The following is a 16,210-nucleotide window of genomic DNA, read 5'->3' as shown; positions in this document are numbered from 1 at the left end:
AGCTGGAGAACTGGTAATGAAGACATCTGACTCAGCTGTGTGTCTTCAGTAACGGCAGCAGCTGTGGTTGGGGTGATGGATGTTTAGCCTGTGTCACTTGCTTGCCATGTGCTTGGACAGTGTGCCTCCGGAATATTAGAATGTGTTCCCATTTTAGCAGCAAAGCCAACCTGCTGTGTGCCTGATCTGTTTATCTTACTGCCATGGCTGTTAATTGTGGTACAGAGTTCAGGGGCACAGCGATAAATCTCTTTTAGGAGGATGATGTAACCCTCAGCATTTATTTCCTCTTCAGCTTTGGCCAGTTTTGAAAGCCTTGTAATACTATTATGTCCATTTATGGGCCTCTTCCTTTGCAGCCCCATCCTGGTCTCCAGGCAGAATGGCCAACAACAGTTTCTGATGTTGGCCAAGATGCAAACCCTAACTTCACCACTTATGAGCTGTGTGACTTTGGGCTTAGTTTATCTGCTTATCGGCTTTTTAATCTGAAAAATGGGGCAGGTGTGAAAACTCCGAGAAGTAAGCGCACTGGGCCAGGCCCTCAGTCTTCATGTATAACGGAGGCTGAGCCTCCACATCATGGGAAGGAGGATTGTCAGGAAGCCAGCCAGGGAAGTGGTATGAAGGGATCAGGGAGGTGGGTGGCTGATCTTTCCTTCCTTCCTTCTTTCCTTCTTTCCTTCCTTTCTTTTCCTTCCTTCCTTCCTTCCTTCCTTCCTTCCTTCCTTCCTTCCTTCCTTCTTTCCTTCCTTCCTTCCCTCCTTCCTTCCTCCCTGCCTCCCCCTTTCTTTACCCTTTCCCTCCCCTCCCCTTCCCTTCCTTTCCATCAATGATTTTGAAGATGTTGTAATCTTCAATATCTTCTACTCTTCTGGCAAGCTATTGGGAAATGCCAGAGGCCATCTTCTTCTGAGGCATGGAGACTGTTTGTCCAGGATGGGTATAGCTGGCTGAGGACAGGGAAGACATTTGGACGGCCACTGTAGGAAAGCTGAGCAAAAGAGATCACCAGGACAACCATGCAAACCTGCATGGTAACATTGAATGGGGTAAAAATTTTGTGTGGTGTAAAAAGATGAGAAGTTGGCTTCCTCCCATTCCTCCCAACTCCCATTCCCTGTTCCTCTATGGAGAAGCAATTGAACTATTGTGAATAGTTTCTTGTCTCTTTGAGAGATTGTCTATGAGTATATGAGCCCAATTATGTAATTCACCTAATCACTGCTTTAGTCAAGTGTGAACTTAACTGTATACGTTGCTTTCATCATTTGATAAAACCTGTCAGTTTTCCCACATTAGATCCTAACAAGCCTATAGATCCTAACAAACAGTTTTCTTCAAATGAAGAGTTCCATGACATATACATTACTATGTTTCTTTTGGGCCGTATGCGTCAAAATTTATTATAAAAGTAATGTATGTAGTTTAAGTTGAAAAAAAAATTTAAACAGCACAAGAGCATGTAACAGCAAAAAAAAAAAAAAAAGAAAGGCCGTCTTTTGCCATCACTCAGAGTCTTCCCAGAAAGAGCCAGTGAGCAGTTCGATGTGCATATTTCTAGATCTTTCTGTTCAGAGGCAGAATCATGCCTTTTCAAAAACAGGATTGCATAATCTATAGTTTTTTACAAATTGTCCTGTTCCCTTATATATCATGGAGAACTGTTTACTGGAGCGAACAAATTTTTCTCTCTTTTTTTTTTTTTTTGTCATAGCAGCCTGTTTTTCTCTTACCTGAATGTTCTGTAAAGTTTATTTACCATTTATTTGCAGGGAGGCATTTAAGTTGTTTTCAGTTTTTCTCCCTATTATCTTATAGTAATGACTGTTTTCATGGTTAAAGATTACTTTAGTACCCAAACCTCTCCCTTCCCCCCATTAAAAAAAAAATCATGTCAGGGAACTTTTGTGAATACTTTGTGCTTCAGATTGAATTTATTGACCTTGTATTTAATTTTCTGTCAGCAGTGGCCCGGCCTGGCCCCTGCAGACTGCTCAGGAATCTGCTGGAGGAGTTGGGGGTGGCCTGCAGATTTTAGCAAACTGCCAGTTCATTCAGCAGCCCACTGAGCAAAGAACATCTTGATTCTATCAGCTTTAATCCCAAGCCCCTGATGGGCTGGTTCTTGCGGTCGTTAGCAGATGGAATGCTTGTCTGTGTTTGAAAGCTGAGTTCTGGGGTGTTCAGCTCTGAGCAGTCTTGATTGAATCTTTCACAATGCTAATTGGGCGCTGTTAGTTTCCAAACGTGTGTGCGCTTATAATGTTATAACATCACAGTAATATAATAGTAGTTGTAAGTAGTCCTTACTGACATGGGGAAGCCCTCATCAGGCAGAATGCTACCTGCTTTACTACATTATCTCCCAACAGTTTGAAGAGGTGAGTGCAGTTATAACTCTCATCTTACAGATGAGACAGAGAGCAGGAAAGTGACCCATCATAGTCCCGGAGCCAGTTAGAAGCTGCACTTGGAAGAGGAAGCTGGCTCCTCTGACTGCCAGACAGGGCCCCTGAACTATAACTGCCCCATCACCGACTGACTTAGTGTCCCCGACCTCCAGGTTACTTGTCTACCAATTGATTCAGCAAGTGAGCTCCCCTTTGTCTGAGTGAGTTCAGTCTTGCCCCATGCCCACTCTATTTACATGTGGATGTCCTTGTGGAATTCCCACAAGGAGGAAGGAGCCCAGTGTCTGTGCTGCAAGTACTCTGTTGTGATTGGGTGTGTGTGTGTGTGTGTGTGTGTGTGTAGGCCTTCTTGTGTAATTATGGATTGAAGGCGGCCCAAATATGGGGGTACAGAGTGAATCCTTCGGCTGAGCTAAAGATCTGATACAGGGAGGAACTGACCAAAAAGTGTCAATATAGGTCAAGTGAGGAATGTGCCCCTGTATCTGTCCTTTGAGAGTTTCCTTTCCTCCAGGTTCATCCACTTTCTGTTGGTAATGGTGAGAGCTAGTAGTTATAAATTATTTGGAATTTCCCTCAGCATGGTTCCCTGTCAAGACTTTAAATGGAGAGTTTTGCTCCTTTTATGACTTCACGGTCTTTGGGAAGGCTGCCATTTCTATATCAGGCATGTATGAGTTGCAACATAAAGTGAGGTCCCGGTGAAAAATGCAAACTGATTTCTCTCCTTTCAAATTGAGGAAGCCACCTCGATCTGATTTTGCAACAAGGCTTAACTTTTACGGGCTTGTGGTAGAAGGGTGAATACCTATCCTATTCATTATCATTATTATTTTTTAACTTTTAATTATAAAAGTAAAAAGAAAAAAATGCTTAGGAAACATGGCCTAGTTTGAGAGACAAAAGGCAAAAAGGTTTTATTTATTTATTTTTCTTCTTTTTCCTTTAAAAGATCTTCAGTATCTTAGCCTAGGCAGGGGGATGCTGGTTTTCATTATAGCAATGTCATCTTTTTGTGAAGTGTTTTAAAGCCAGTTTAACTGTTTTCATACTTAAAAGCATAATTCATATTCAGCACAGGCTCTGGCACTCAGTAGTAGACAGTTAAGAAGTTATTTGTTGGATGTAAGAAGAACAGATGAAAAAGACAAATTGACCTTTCAAGTATATGAGTGACCCTAATTTCTGTTTCCCAGGAAAACACAGATTAATAGTGTTGGGCAGAGCTGCGTCTTCTCTCGCTTCCCTGATTTCCTATGCCCAGCAGTGCGGCATGCATGGTGGGTCTCGCAGATGTGGGGACAGGGTTAGAATCCCTAGTTCCTAGGGTGCAGTGGAGGCTGAGTTAAGTCGTGGTGAGACAAAGGGACTTGAGTGATCCAGCTTTGACTCTTGCTTTCCCTATTGGTTTCTGTGCTGTCCACCCACCAGAATTTTTCCCCCAGAACCTTGGCTGTTTAGAGATTGTGGAAACGACTGAGGCAGTTAGAAGTTTTGAGGCCCTGCCTAGGTTCCCCTCCCAAGTACAGCTACTTACTGGCAGGGGGTTTGGGGTATGTCCCTTCCCTGTACTCAGTCTCCTCATCTGTGAAAAGAAAGCTATACTGCACTCACTTCACAGAGCCCTCTGACATAATATGTATTCAGAGAAGTAGGGAGGGTGAGTGTTTGGGCTCTGGCAATGGAGAAACTGGGTTTAAGTCCGGGTACTCTTGGCAAGTGCCTCTGTCAGCCTCTAGTTTCTTATCTGTAAAATGGGATTAGCTGTAAAAGCCACCCACAGAGGGTTGCCATGAGGGTTGCATGAGGTGAGGCATGTGGCACAGGGCCAGGCCCAGGCCCAGGCCCAGAGGAGAGAGGTCTGGAATAGAGAATGCTGCTGTCATGTTTTGGTTGCTGGTGATATAAAGAGAGGAGGTACTTAGGAGTCTTCCCCACCTGGTTCCTCCTGCCCCCGCAGCTTTCCTTAGGGGCTCCCCTCTGGGCCGCACACTCATACAAAGAGTGGACAGCGAGCTATGTTTCAGGTGAGGTGGCCTTGCCACATGACAGACTGAGCTAGAGTCAAAAGGTGATGAAGACCTCCATTCACAGCCATCATTTATTATTTCAGCTGGACGTGTTCACAGAGCAGTTGTGGCTGGAGGCTGTGAGCAAGGGACAGACGCCGCCATGCTGAGGCCTTCTGAGCTCACACCAGGGTTTATCTGCACCTACCAGTGGCTAGACTCTGGGTTCCTTCACTCAGTCCCTGGGGCCCTTGTCCTGTTAGTCACTGCCTGGGAGAACTATGTGGTAGCGACAGAATGAGTACATGGACCGTTGGCTCTGAGGTCAAAAACCTAGCTTAGAATGCATTGCTTTGACCATTTTGGACTGTCTTTCCTTTTTCCTTCTAAGATAAGAAGATTAGAATCCTTATTGTAACTTGTGAGCGATTTCTCAATAATAGTAAGTAGAAAGAGACTTACAGAGTATGAGGCTCTTTGATATACCTATCTCATATAGTCCAGTGTGGCTTTGTTGCGAGATATAATTCTCAAAAGTGATAAAAATCTTTTCAAAAGTGGCATTGAAAAGAAAGTTCAAAGGGTGATGCAAATGTAACTTCTAAATAAAGGATGCCTCTTAACCAGAAAAGAGGGTATTTGGAATAAATTACGAAGCAGCACACTGACACAAGTATCTATGATCTGAAAGTCCACTGAAAACTCTATACCAAAATAAAAATAAGGTATTTAGAAAGAATTTGTCCCAATTATTGTTCGGCAAGTGAGAGAGAACAGAAGGAATAGTTGGCAAAGTAGGAAATTTGAAGTCTGAGGTTATGCATAAAGAATGTGTAAGGGCCGATAGTAGAAATCTCAAATCAGGGATTTGGGAATGTTTAACTCAGTTCTGTTGCAGAGACGTCCAGGCTGCCACTCCCCATGCCATGCCCAGAGTAGGCACTGCTGATCTGCTTAGCAATCTTCACTGAGCCTCCATTCCCCATGCCTTGTTCATGGCAGACACCAGTAATCCGTCTTGGCAGTCTTTCTTCCTGAGTCCAGATAGGGCCTCAGAAACTGTCTCAATACACTGAGTTTACACCTTATGTGCCAACACCATTTGCCAGCCCTAGTATATTGTGTGATCTTTTGAAAAAGTACTAACATTAAAGGCCTCCTGAATGAATTTTTTATTGACTGAATCCTGACGTAGTGATGTGTAAAAATCGTTAAACAGTTCCTTTGTTGTTATTGAGTAGTTCTTGAGCAGGAAAAATAATTGGAAATCCAGCTGACCCCAGTGCCCCAATCTACTCTTATTTTCTTGTGGCCTGTATTTTACCTTACCGATAGAAATAGGCCCATGTGACTTCAGGTCTTCAAGGCCCAGAACATCCTCTCGTTATAGTTAAACTCCTGTAACAAAGAGAGAAAAAAAATACAGTGGCTTTTTTAAGTGTTCAGGTTGGCAGGGTACCATATTCTGGGACCCAGGTTCCTTTCATCACCTTGCCTGGCCTTTCCTTGAGGAGGTCAAAGCTAAGTGACTGTGATGTGAGGGGCTCTGGCTGGCAGTAGTGGGGAGAGTGCTTGGAGGAGGCACAGCCACTGCCCAAGGCACCGAGGTGGTGGCACTCTTCCTTTTGCTCACTGTTATTGGCGAGGCAAGCACACCACCAAACTGCAAGGGAGGCTGGGAAAGGCCATCTAACAGGAAGCCGCGTGCCTGGGAGAAGAGAGGAAGGGTTTTCGTGGCGTTAGCCACTACAGTGAGACATCTAGTTGTAAGTCTTGGTCTTACCCTTTGTTGGTTTGAGCCCTTGGAGAGAGAAGCCCTGAACAGGGGGAGAGAAGCCAGCCTGGAACCCTTCATCCTATCCAGGGACTCTGGGGCATTGTAACCAAAGTCCACAGTCCATTCTCTGCTGTGTGGATAGACAGACTGTTGCATCCTTGGAAATGTTACCTCCATTCTAGGCAGTTGACGTGGTCTCAGTAATGAGTGCCATTTAGGTTAGGTTTTGATGGTGAAACTGAGGAAAGTGGTAAACTGCCTCCTTTTGTTTAAGGGCTTCTTGTTTAGATATCTGAAGCTTGCAATCCGCCCATGGTTTGTTCAAGCCAGGAAAGAAGGCAGGATGGAGAGAAACTGCAAAGCCCACCTGGGATGTCAGGGAGTACCGGGTCTACTGCCTGGGTTCTGGTCCTAGGTGATCTGAGTTCTGCACTGTGGGGTCACCTGGGGGGCAGCCCTTCACAGGATTTGCTGCTGTCAGCTCACTCAAGCAATCAAGGCTGACAGGAAACCCCAGCGCAGACTTGCAGGTCACCACCTTTACCGGCTAAGCTTTCACTTTTCCCTCCTGCCTTTGCCCTTTTTTTCTCAAGGTTGATAAAAAGCATGTTGAAGTCAATGGTGGTAAGAATCCTAGTATTTAATGAAAACTGACTGTGTGGGGGTCTGAGTGTTGGAGATACATTACCACATTTAGCCTTCAGAACAGTCTTTTATGCTTGTGTTCCAACATCTCCAGTTTGGATTGGATTGCATGGCCAGAGTGTTACTTATGGCTTGGATGGTGGCATTGAACTTATACCTGCAGAACTTGCACCCTTAAACACCCTTCTCTGGGCTTCCCTTCTGTGCCGCGTGCTGTGTTTTCTTCTGGGGCTTCAGAGATGGCTACAGTCTGGAAATGTGCAGAATTCTGTCTGAAAAGGCTGCATATGTATACTTTTTGCATTCACTCTACAACGGGCAGCACTACCTCGAGGTGAGAAGGTATGCATATAGCAGCCAGTCCCCCCAAATCGTGAAGTGTCCAGGCTGTGGAACTGGCGGGGTTGCAAAATGATCTGTTCCTTCCTTTGTAGAGCCTATAGTGAGCAGAGGAGGCAGACATGACACAGGTGATTATTATTTAAGTATAATTGTAGGTGCGCTGAGAGAGGAGGGCACACAGGAGTGTGGGGGTTGCATTTGACAGGAGACCTGTTCTAGTTCTGCAGAGTTGGAGGTAAAGAGGAATTAACCAGGTCAAGAACAGGGGTGGGGAGAGGGTTCCCGGCCAAGTGGGCTGGGGCCAAGGATGGCGGGTGAGCCGGGGGCAACTTGGTGGAGCTAGACCCAGCCCATGTGGGCTGCTCATTCTCTTTCAGGATAGTCTGATAAATTATCATTTCTGTTCCTGGGCAGTTATTGATTCCTCTGTGGGGATCTGAGGCCACGTTGGTCTCCTAAACTGCCCAGCCCAGATGTGTACCCCTTGTACCTACCTTTTATGTCCTGGGTTCACTGCAGTGTTGTGGCTTGACCTCCTCTTGGAACAGGAGAGCAGGGACCCCGAAGGTTCATGACCTTCTATGAATTGCTTGGCTCAGAGAAGTGACATATTGAACATTTCATCCTCTGTTAATTCACAAGGTACTTTTCTTTCCTTTTGTTTTCTGTTTGCATACAACACTGAAATTATAGTTTCTGAGCTTCTGGGTTCTAGGGAAGAGTGTTAGGCACACAGTAGGTACTCAGAAGTTAGGTGAATGAATTAAGGGAGGGAAGAGGTAACATTAAGGGCCTACTGTGCACCAGGCATTGCGTTCTACTCATGGCATTCTCTAACCTACCTACTCTTTACAGTGGTCCTGTGAAGTGCTGACTGTGATTATTCCCAAATGGGAGATGAGGAAAAATAAGGTCCAGAGAGGGTGGACAGATTGTTCAAAGTGACATATCTAGTTGAGCCGCTGGTTCTAGAACCTGTACTTGTGAACCACCCAGTCACAGTGGGTAAACAGATGAGCAGGCAGGGAGCAGGGCCTGTAGCAGTCTGTTCCCTAGATGGTCAAGTCATAGTGCAGAGTATAGTCTTGGTGAGTTGTCCCCAGGCACACTAAAAGGAGGCTTCCTGAAACCCCTACTTCTGATTGATTACTGCAGAGTCACTTGGCTGTTTTTGACCCGGTAGCCAACTGCATTGTGGCCAGGAGATGACATGGTGTCTTACCCAGGAAAGCGGAAACGTGGAACGGTGTCTGAACAGCTTGTCCTTCCAGGCCATCGCCCCTGCCACATGGTTAATTAGTAACAGTCAGAAGATAAGGTCAGCACAGTGCGCGTAGTAGGTTCATAGATGGTTATGTGGATTCAGCGCTCCTGATATGAGAAGAGAGAGATTAAAGATCAACATCTCCCTTACCTCTGGAGAGCTTGTCCATAAAGGTGATGTTTACAAGATGCTTCTCAAGGTAGCCTAAAAATAACTGGTTTCTACTTCCTAAATGCACCCATTCCAGAATTTTACTTAACAAGGTCTGGAGAACTGATATGCTGAAACGCCGTGAAAGTATGCCATCCTAGAATTTGCAGTAGCTCAAGTTAACTTTCTAGCTATTAAGGGGGAAAAAAAAAAAAAAAAAAGCCTCTGCTCTCACTTCTAAGAAATGCTGGATAATTTAAGTAGTTCCAGAAGGTGTATGTGGTTTGAGGGTCATTGTTGTCCAGAGCCGGGACCAGTTATATGGGGGGTTGTGACTGGTTGTGACTTCAGGAGGAGAAACCTGTGGCTTGATTTCAAACCACTGACAATCTAAGCAGATTCTAGGAGGTGGGGCAGGTGTGGTGCGTATTGGCTTATTGTATTCCTGAAAGAGGCTCTCACTAACTCTGACCGAAGTGGAATCCTGCCAGCAGAGGCTTCTGGCTGACCTGGCCTTTTCCTCCTTTTACATTTTTCTTCTCCACATTTACACTCCACATAAATATTGCAGAGCACACTCAGGTCCAGAAATTCTGCAATCTCCTGTGATAGCTAGACATCGGCACCGTGATGCTGTGTAGCATTTCATTTTCAAGGCATTGGGAGTCTCCTATTTCATGTGGGTGGAGATGGGGGAGGCTTTTTGGGCAAGTCGCCATCTTTTTATTGTTCCAAGAGTTCAGTGAAGCATTTGAACCTTCACCTGTCAGAATCACTTTGGAATGAGGATTGCCCTCCCTCCAGCTTCTTCGAATTGCAGAATGAAAGTATCATTTATCCCCATGAGACCTTAATGGGGGCTTTCCCGTTTGGACACCCACCTTGAATTCATTGGAAACAGAAGTTCTGGGCATTGTATTTTTCATAAATTTGGCTCAGACTTTTGCTGGGTTGTATTTCCCCCAAAATCTTTTTGAAAAAGACTCACACTTCATTCCTTTAGCCCAACATGTATAAGTTGGGTAAAAATAGAGCAAACTGGTTTCATGTTTTGATTTATGAAAGAAATCTTCAAGTTTGCATTTGAAAAACATTGAACATATAACAGGGGAATTGGAACTTTACAGACTAATGCCTGTGGCTGGATGAGACTTTGGCCCGTTCAGATCCTGCCTGGTGTAAGACCGCACCCCACCTGGACTATCCCCATTACCCTGATGAGCCATAAGCACACACAAACTTATCCCCTCACCCCCGCCCGCCAATGCTTTCCTTTCTTTAGCTTGAATAAAGGAAGCTGGCATGGAAAATTGCGTGGCCTGGAATTTCTTCTGATCAATTGGCTGCACTTCAAAGACAACCTCATAATAGGATATATAATCCAAAAATGCAGTCACGGTCAAGGACTGCCCACTGAAGAAATGTATGGTCTGGTGGGGTGAATCCTTGGATATCCGAGTACTGTGCAGGGTCCAGTGTTTCATGCCGATTGTTCCTGCTTTATTTTCCACGGGACCTCAGAAAGCAGAGCTAGCTTCCTGATCATACCACCTGTGCAGTCATACAGGGCCCCATGCTCAGAAGGGTCTGTGTTTGGTTTAATGCCAGATCTGCTTTTGCTGTCTTGAAATTCTTAGTACTTTTTGGACAAGGAGTCCTACATTTTCATTTGTCACTGGGCCCGTGAGTTAATGTAGACAGGCCTGCTTAAAAGCTATTATTTGTGCAATTCATTACATATAATATCCAAGGGTACTTTAACTTTGAATGAGGATTGCTTGAATTCAGTTTGTCTTATCAGCCAGTTCATGACAATCTTTATGCTGTCCTGGTTTACATGATCAAGTTTTTATTATGATTAAATTGGCAACTGTGAAATTAACCTTTGATTTCTTTGGTGTGGCCTTGAAGAGGATCTTTCCTTGTAAAAGAAGGGAACAATAAACAACTTAATTTAAAAAGAAGAAAGCCCCCACTCTTTCAGTATTGAGTGACATGCCATTTACTTCTTATCAGCACATGAATGTATTTTTCATGTGGTTGTAGTTAGGTTTCTTTTTCAATGCAGTTTGGCATGTGTTTAACCAACACTCAGGTGGCTTGTGGTGGGTGGGTAGGACAGGTGAGGGGAGTGCCAAGACGAAGAAGGCTCAGTTTCTCTCCACAGGTGCTCACAGTCCTGGAGTGGGGCACGAGAGGTTGCCCCACCTTGGCTGGTGGGAGTGAAGTGCCACCAGCCTCTGAATCTGGCTGTTGCATGGTGAGCCAGGGTTTGTTCTGCAGCAGGATGGGGTGAAAGGTCTTCCCATCAGAGGCAATACAGACACTTTAAAAAATTTTAAATTTTTTTATCATGGAAAATTTCAAACATACACAAAAGTAGAGACAGTATAATGCAGTCTTACGTACCCGTGGTCCAATGCCACTGGTTTACAATGTTTTGGAATCTTATTTCACCTATTCTACCCTCAAGTATTTTGAAGCAAACTCCAGCATTGCATTCTTTCACTCTTAAACAGTTCAGTATGGTTCTCTAATGGATGAGGACTTCATTTACTTTTTGACGAAGAATGGATTCGTGCTTATGTAACCCAGAGGAATGACCAAGCCTGTGCCTCTCTCCCCAGATAGCAAAGCCATCGTGGATGGGAACCTGAAGCTCATTTTGGGCCTGGTGTGGACGCTGATCCTCCACTACTCTATCTCCATGCCTGTGTGGGAGGATGAAGGGGATGACGATGCCAAGAAGCAGACGCCAAAGCAGAGGCTGCTGGGATGGATACAGAACAAGATCCCCTACTTGCCCATTACCAACTTTAACCAGAACTGGCAAGATGGCAAAGCCCTGGGAGCCCTGGTAGACAGCTGTGCTCCAGGTAAGTGCCCGTGGCTGCCCAAGCCACCTCTCCAGGGTGGGGCTCTGTGTACCCTAAGCCTCTTGGTTTTCAATGGGAAAGCTTGGTTTGCTGTGATTGGTGTATTTCTACTGGTTCTAGCCCATTGTAAGGTAGCTAAAGGAACTAAAAATGCCTCTGTTCACCTTTTCAATGGCAGGTCTTCTAGGTGTATCCACTGACTTTTTTGAGCGTTGAATTCAGTTATTTATCCAAATTCTCGGCAAAGGCCTTAATGTTTAGAGCAAGTCTTGTGTTTAGGGTCCAGATTACAAAGTCCTGTTTCTTCTCACAGTTGCTGCTTAGTTTCCTGTTGGCTTTGGCCCAACCCCCTCCCCCCCCCAAAAAAAAAAAAACAAAGAAAAAAAATGTGTCCATTCTAGGTGGCCTGGCTTGAAAATCTAAAAACTTCAATTGAGTGGAAAGTACCCATTTTTATCGACCACTGAGTTGACTATATATGGCCTTCTTCACTGTTTTCTCTCTGTGTTGCTATGAAATAGTAATTGGTCAGGATCCAGTTGGAGCCTTCTGCCCTTGTCTGACTGGTTGAGTGTACCCCAGAGCAGTAATTATCCTCACAGAGGGTTTAGATTAATGGGTAAAATTTGCTGGTACACGCTCAATAGGAAATCCAGAGCCTGTGTATATATGTATGCCCCAAAATTGTTTTTAATAAAAAATCTCTAATAATGATATTTTCCATTTACTGAGAGCTCTGTATGTGCCGGGCACAGTAGTATTTAGTAAGCTAGTGGTTCTCAACATGCTCAGAGCAGAACTATCTTGTGTCAGTTGGACAGGGAAGGAGGGCTGTCCTCTGGGCCTCGTTCTTCCTTGAGAGCCCGTCATCTAGAAGTAACTCAAAGCTCAGTGGTAGTTCATTTCCCAGTGCCCTCTTCCTTGCTTCCATCCAGAGACACATTTTAGGGTACCTTTTTTCAGTTTAAACCTGGGGATTTTCACTCCAGTCCTGTATTCCTTGTGCTTACAAAGATTTTAAAGATAATTCTAGGTTTTAGCCTTTGAGCAAATGGATTTTTAAATTGTACAAGATACTAGTCCCGTCTTTTTAGGTATATCCAGAAATAGGACTGTGATATTGTGACTTAAAAGGAGAAATATATATTTGGTCTTTGTCCCCTTTCCTGGCACTGAGTTCCTGAAACCTTTGGAATTTCCTAAGTGATAAGAGCCATGATAATAGTGTCTTTCAAACACAACCTGAGTTTATGTTAATGAGGTGACTTTTGGAAGGCCCCTAAGGATGGGGGCTGGTTGTCATGGGCACCAACCAATGATTAGAGGGTTGGAACTTTCAACCCTGTCTTCTGACCTCCAGGGAGGGGAGACAGGCTGGAGGTTGAGCTAATCACTAATGGCCAGTGGTTCAATCAATCTTGCTTACATACTGAAGCTTCCACAAAAGTCCCTGGACTGTGTGGGTTTAGGGAGCTTCCAGGTTTGTGAACAGAAGATGGTCCTGAGAGGGTGGCTTTCTGCTCCTATGAGAATCTAATGACTGGTGATCTGAGGTGGAGCTGAGGCAGTGATGCTAGCCCTGGGGAACGGCTACAAATACAGATTAAGTTTGGGTTGCTTGCCCATCGCTCACCTCCTGCTATGTGACCCGGTTTCTCACAGGCACTGACTGATACTGGTCTGTGGTCTGGGGATTGGGGACTCCTGCCTTACAGTATTTATAGATGCTCTTCAGCTTAACAGTGGAGTTATGTCCTGATAAATCCACTGTAACTTGAAAATATCCATCTTTGAAAATGCATTTAATACATGTAACCTACCAAACATAGCTCAGCTTAGCCTACCTTAAACATGCTCAGGACACCTATATTAGCTTGTAGTTGGGCAAAATCATCTCATTGTTACCACCCAGCCATCATGAGGGTATCGAACTAAATGTTGCCAGCCTGAGAAAAGATCAAAATTCAAAATTAGGAGCATGATTTCTATTGATGCATACTGCTTTCACACCATTGTAAAGTCCAAAAATCTCTTCAGGCAGCTAATACTAACAGCATCTTTTGTGTTATGTTAACAGGTCTGTGCCCAGATTGGGAATCCTGGGACCCACGAAAGCCTGTGGATAATGCACGAGAAGCCATGCAGCAGGCAGACGACTGGCTGGGTGTCCCACAGGTATGTGAACAGCATGCCATGTCCCACGAGGTTGTTTCCTCCCTCCAGCCTGCTTCAGTGCCTCTTTGGGTGCCCCTTTGAGTTTGGTAAGCAGGCCGACCTCCTCAGCATCAGCCTTTAAACAGTATTGCTCGTGACATGCTCTTACCTTCTTCAGTTTACTCATAAAAATAGGTTCTCATTGGTGCTTGTGGATCAACCAAAAATCTGCACTCTTTGTCACATGCAGCAAGTGTTTTAGCATTTCTGCTCTAACAATTTTGAAGTCTGTCTTTGGACACCAGACTGCAAATGAAGATCATAATGATTAAGTTGAACTGTAAGAAATTGTCAATATTTGGCCACTTTCTACCTATTTAAAAAATACTTTTAAACTAATATTTTAGGAGAAGTCACAGGATGTAAAACATAAAGTTTAAACCAGGGTAACCTAAAATTGTAGAAGAATTTGTATCGCCCACAATCTTACCACAGAAATATAATAAGAGAACTTGAAAATTTAATACGTTTTGAGTACCATCTGCAGTAGCCACATTGCTTAGTTGAGGTCTAGTCTTCTAAGCCCTTCCAAGAGGTCTAAAAATAAAACTCCACTTGACAATGAAACACCATGACTCCCATGTTCAGAACCCTCGTCAAGAAAAGTTGTGGGTAGCTGGTGCCACAGGATGCGTGACCTCACTGCAGCCTCCATTAAGGTGTACTTTGGTATTCAGAGTTGAGTTTAGTGTATTTTGTAATAGGATCCCTTGGGGGAGAGAAAAGCTTGCCTATATTCCTTTGGTTTGGTTTTGGCATCACAGCTCTGCTTCATGGCCCATTTCTTGGCTCTTCCATCCTCAGGAAGTGGTGTGTTATGTTTTTCATCTCCTCTTAAACCTAAAATCTTCAGCCTTTTGACAGTCATGTGATGTTGGCACTGTAAAGTTGTTGAAGGAGCTGCCTAGAAGAAATGCCAAATCAATGCACATCCTACATATTATGGAACATTTTGAAGGCGATTGTACAAACCCAGATAGCTATTTTGTTGCTGCAGGCTAATCATTAGAATGTTTTCTGGTGTTTTTTTACTGTGTGATGAGGGAAGCTGGGCACATAGATTGTTCATCTGCATTTGAGTAACCTGGTTTATGAGTCACAGAGTCTTCTGTTCATCTCAGGAGGTGTGGCTTACCTCTTCTCGGGGACAGGAGGGATTTTTGTGCTATTGAGGGCTGGGTCAGGTGGTAGAACTGAGGCTATGATGCCTTCAGAGAGGCTCCCTGTCCAGCATGGGTTATAAATGACTAATCTTGCTTCTAAGCTTACCCCCCCGCCCCCATTTTTAAGTGGCTCATAATATGCTGAGACCTGTCTTGGCTCCAGCTGCCATAACAAAATACCATAGTCTGGTGGCTTAAATAACAGATATTTATTTCTCATTTCTGGAGGCTAGAAGTCCAAGATCATGGTGCCAGCAGATTCGGTTTTTGGTGAGGGCTTTCTTTCTGGCTTGGCAGGGAAGGGGGCAGGGAGGAGTGCAGCATAAGCACATGCACAAGCAGGCACATGCACATTCAGATCTTCCTTTTCTTGTAAGGACACTAATCATGATCTGGTGGCCCCACCCTCATGGCTTCATCTGAACCTGATTACCCCCCACCTCCTAATACCATGTTAGGTCTTCAACATATAAATCGTGAGAGGATACAAAGACTCATTCTGTAAGGGCGCATATTAATTTGTCACTGTGTTGTCTCTTTTTGTTTTTATTTTAATTCTTTAAATTGGTAGCAGAGTTAACAGATGCAGACAATGTATAGATAAGCAAAGGAAAAAGCCAGTTTTTGTTTTTTAATAATATGCTGTAATTCCACGTGTACTTTTTCTTCGTCTTTCACATTTGATGTAGTTTATACCTTTTGGAAAGTTTGACCAAGGGAGTGAGTGGGCTTTTTTTGTTGGGGATGGGTGTGTGGGTGGGCACACATCTCTGGAAACTACATACAGAATTGTGTGGAGTGGGTCCTCAGCACCCAAAGGGAATGGTGACACCTCTAAAAGGTTAAAAACACTGATCTTGGCATGTCAATTTAATGTAATTTCACTTGAGAAACAGACTCAACATCTTTATTTGTAGTGTTCGGTTTAAGAGACATTTGCAAAAACTTTAGTAGTCACAGATTGATTGTTCTGGCATTCATTTACCATGTCCTTATTCTAGGTTATCACTCCTGAAGAAATTATTCACCCGGATGTGGATGAGCACTCTGTGATGACTTACCTGTCCCAGTTCCCCAAAGCCAAGCTCAAGCCAGGGGCTCCTCTTAAACCCAAACTCAACCCCAAGAAAGCCAGGGCCTATGGCAGAGGTAAGCACTTGTCATGTTGGATTTGAGGCTTGTCCTCTGGTCTTAGAGATTATTATGTGGCTTCAATTTCAAAATCTGATTGGCACCTGACTTCAAGCACAGGCTTAATCCTTAAAGACACTGCAGGCTGCCTTTGTCAGATTTTTTTAACCTAAGGGTTCATTTGTTTATGACCATCTTCTTCTGCTTTGTGAATCTAGCCTTTAA

General features: G+C 44.2%; 1 protein-coding gene across 4 annotated transcripts in view; it reads left to right on the top strand.

Moving 5' to 3' along the window:
• The window catches only part of FLNB (filamin B), a 131,119-nt gene that overhangs the window by 40,344 nt on the left and 74,565 nt on the right, over positions 1 to 16,210 (top strand). For all 4 annotated transcript variants that reach the window (XM_016131572.2, XM_016131577.2, XM_016131579.2 and 1 more), the window contains exons 2-4: positions 11,229 to 11,477; positions 13,555 to 13,652; positions 15,856 to 16,003. In XM_016131572.2, coding sequence (XP_015987058.2) covers positions 11,229 to 11,477; positions 13,555 to 13,652; positions 15,856 to 16,003 — 495 coding nt within the window. The remainder of the gene's footprint in view (positions 1 to 11,228; positions 11,478 to 13,554; positions 13,653 to 15,855; positions 16,004 to 16,210) is intronic.

The sequence above is a fragment of the Rousettus aegyptiacus genome, unplaced genomic scaffold, assembly GCF_014176215.1.
Source record: "Rousettus aegyptiacus isolate mRouAeg1 unplaced genomic scaffold, mRouAeg1.p scaffold_m13_p_4, whole genome shotgun sequence".
NCBI classification, from domain to species: Eukaryota; Metazoa; Chordata; class Mammalia; order Chiroptera; family Pteropodidae; genus Rousettus; species Rousettus aegyptiacus.
This window is presented reverse-complemented; position numbering and strand designations above follow the sequence as displayed.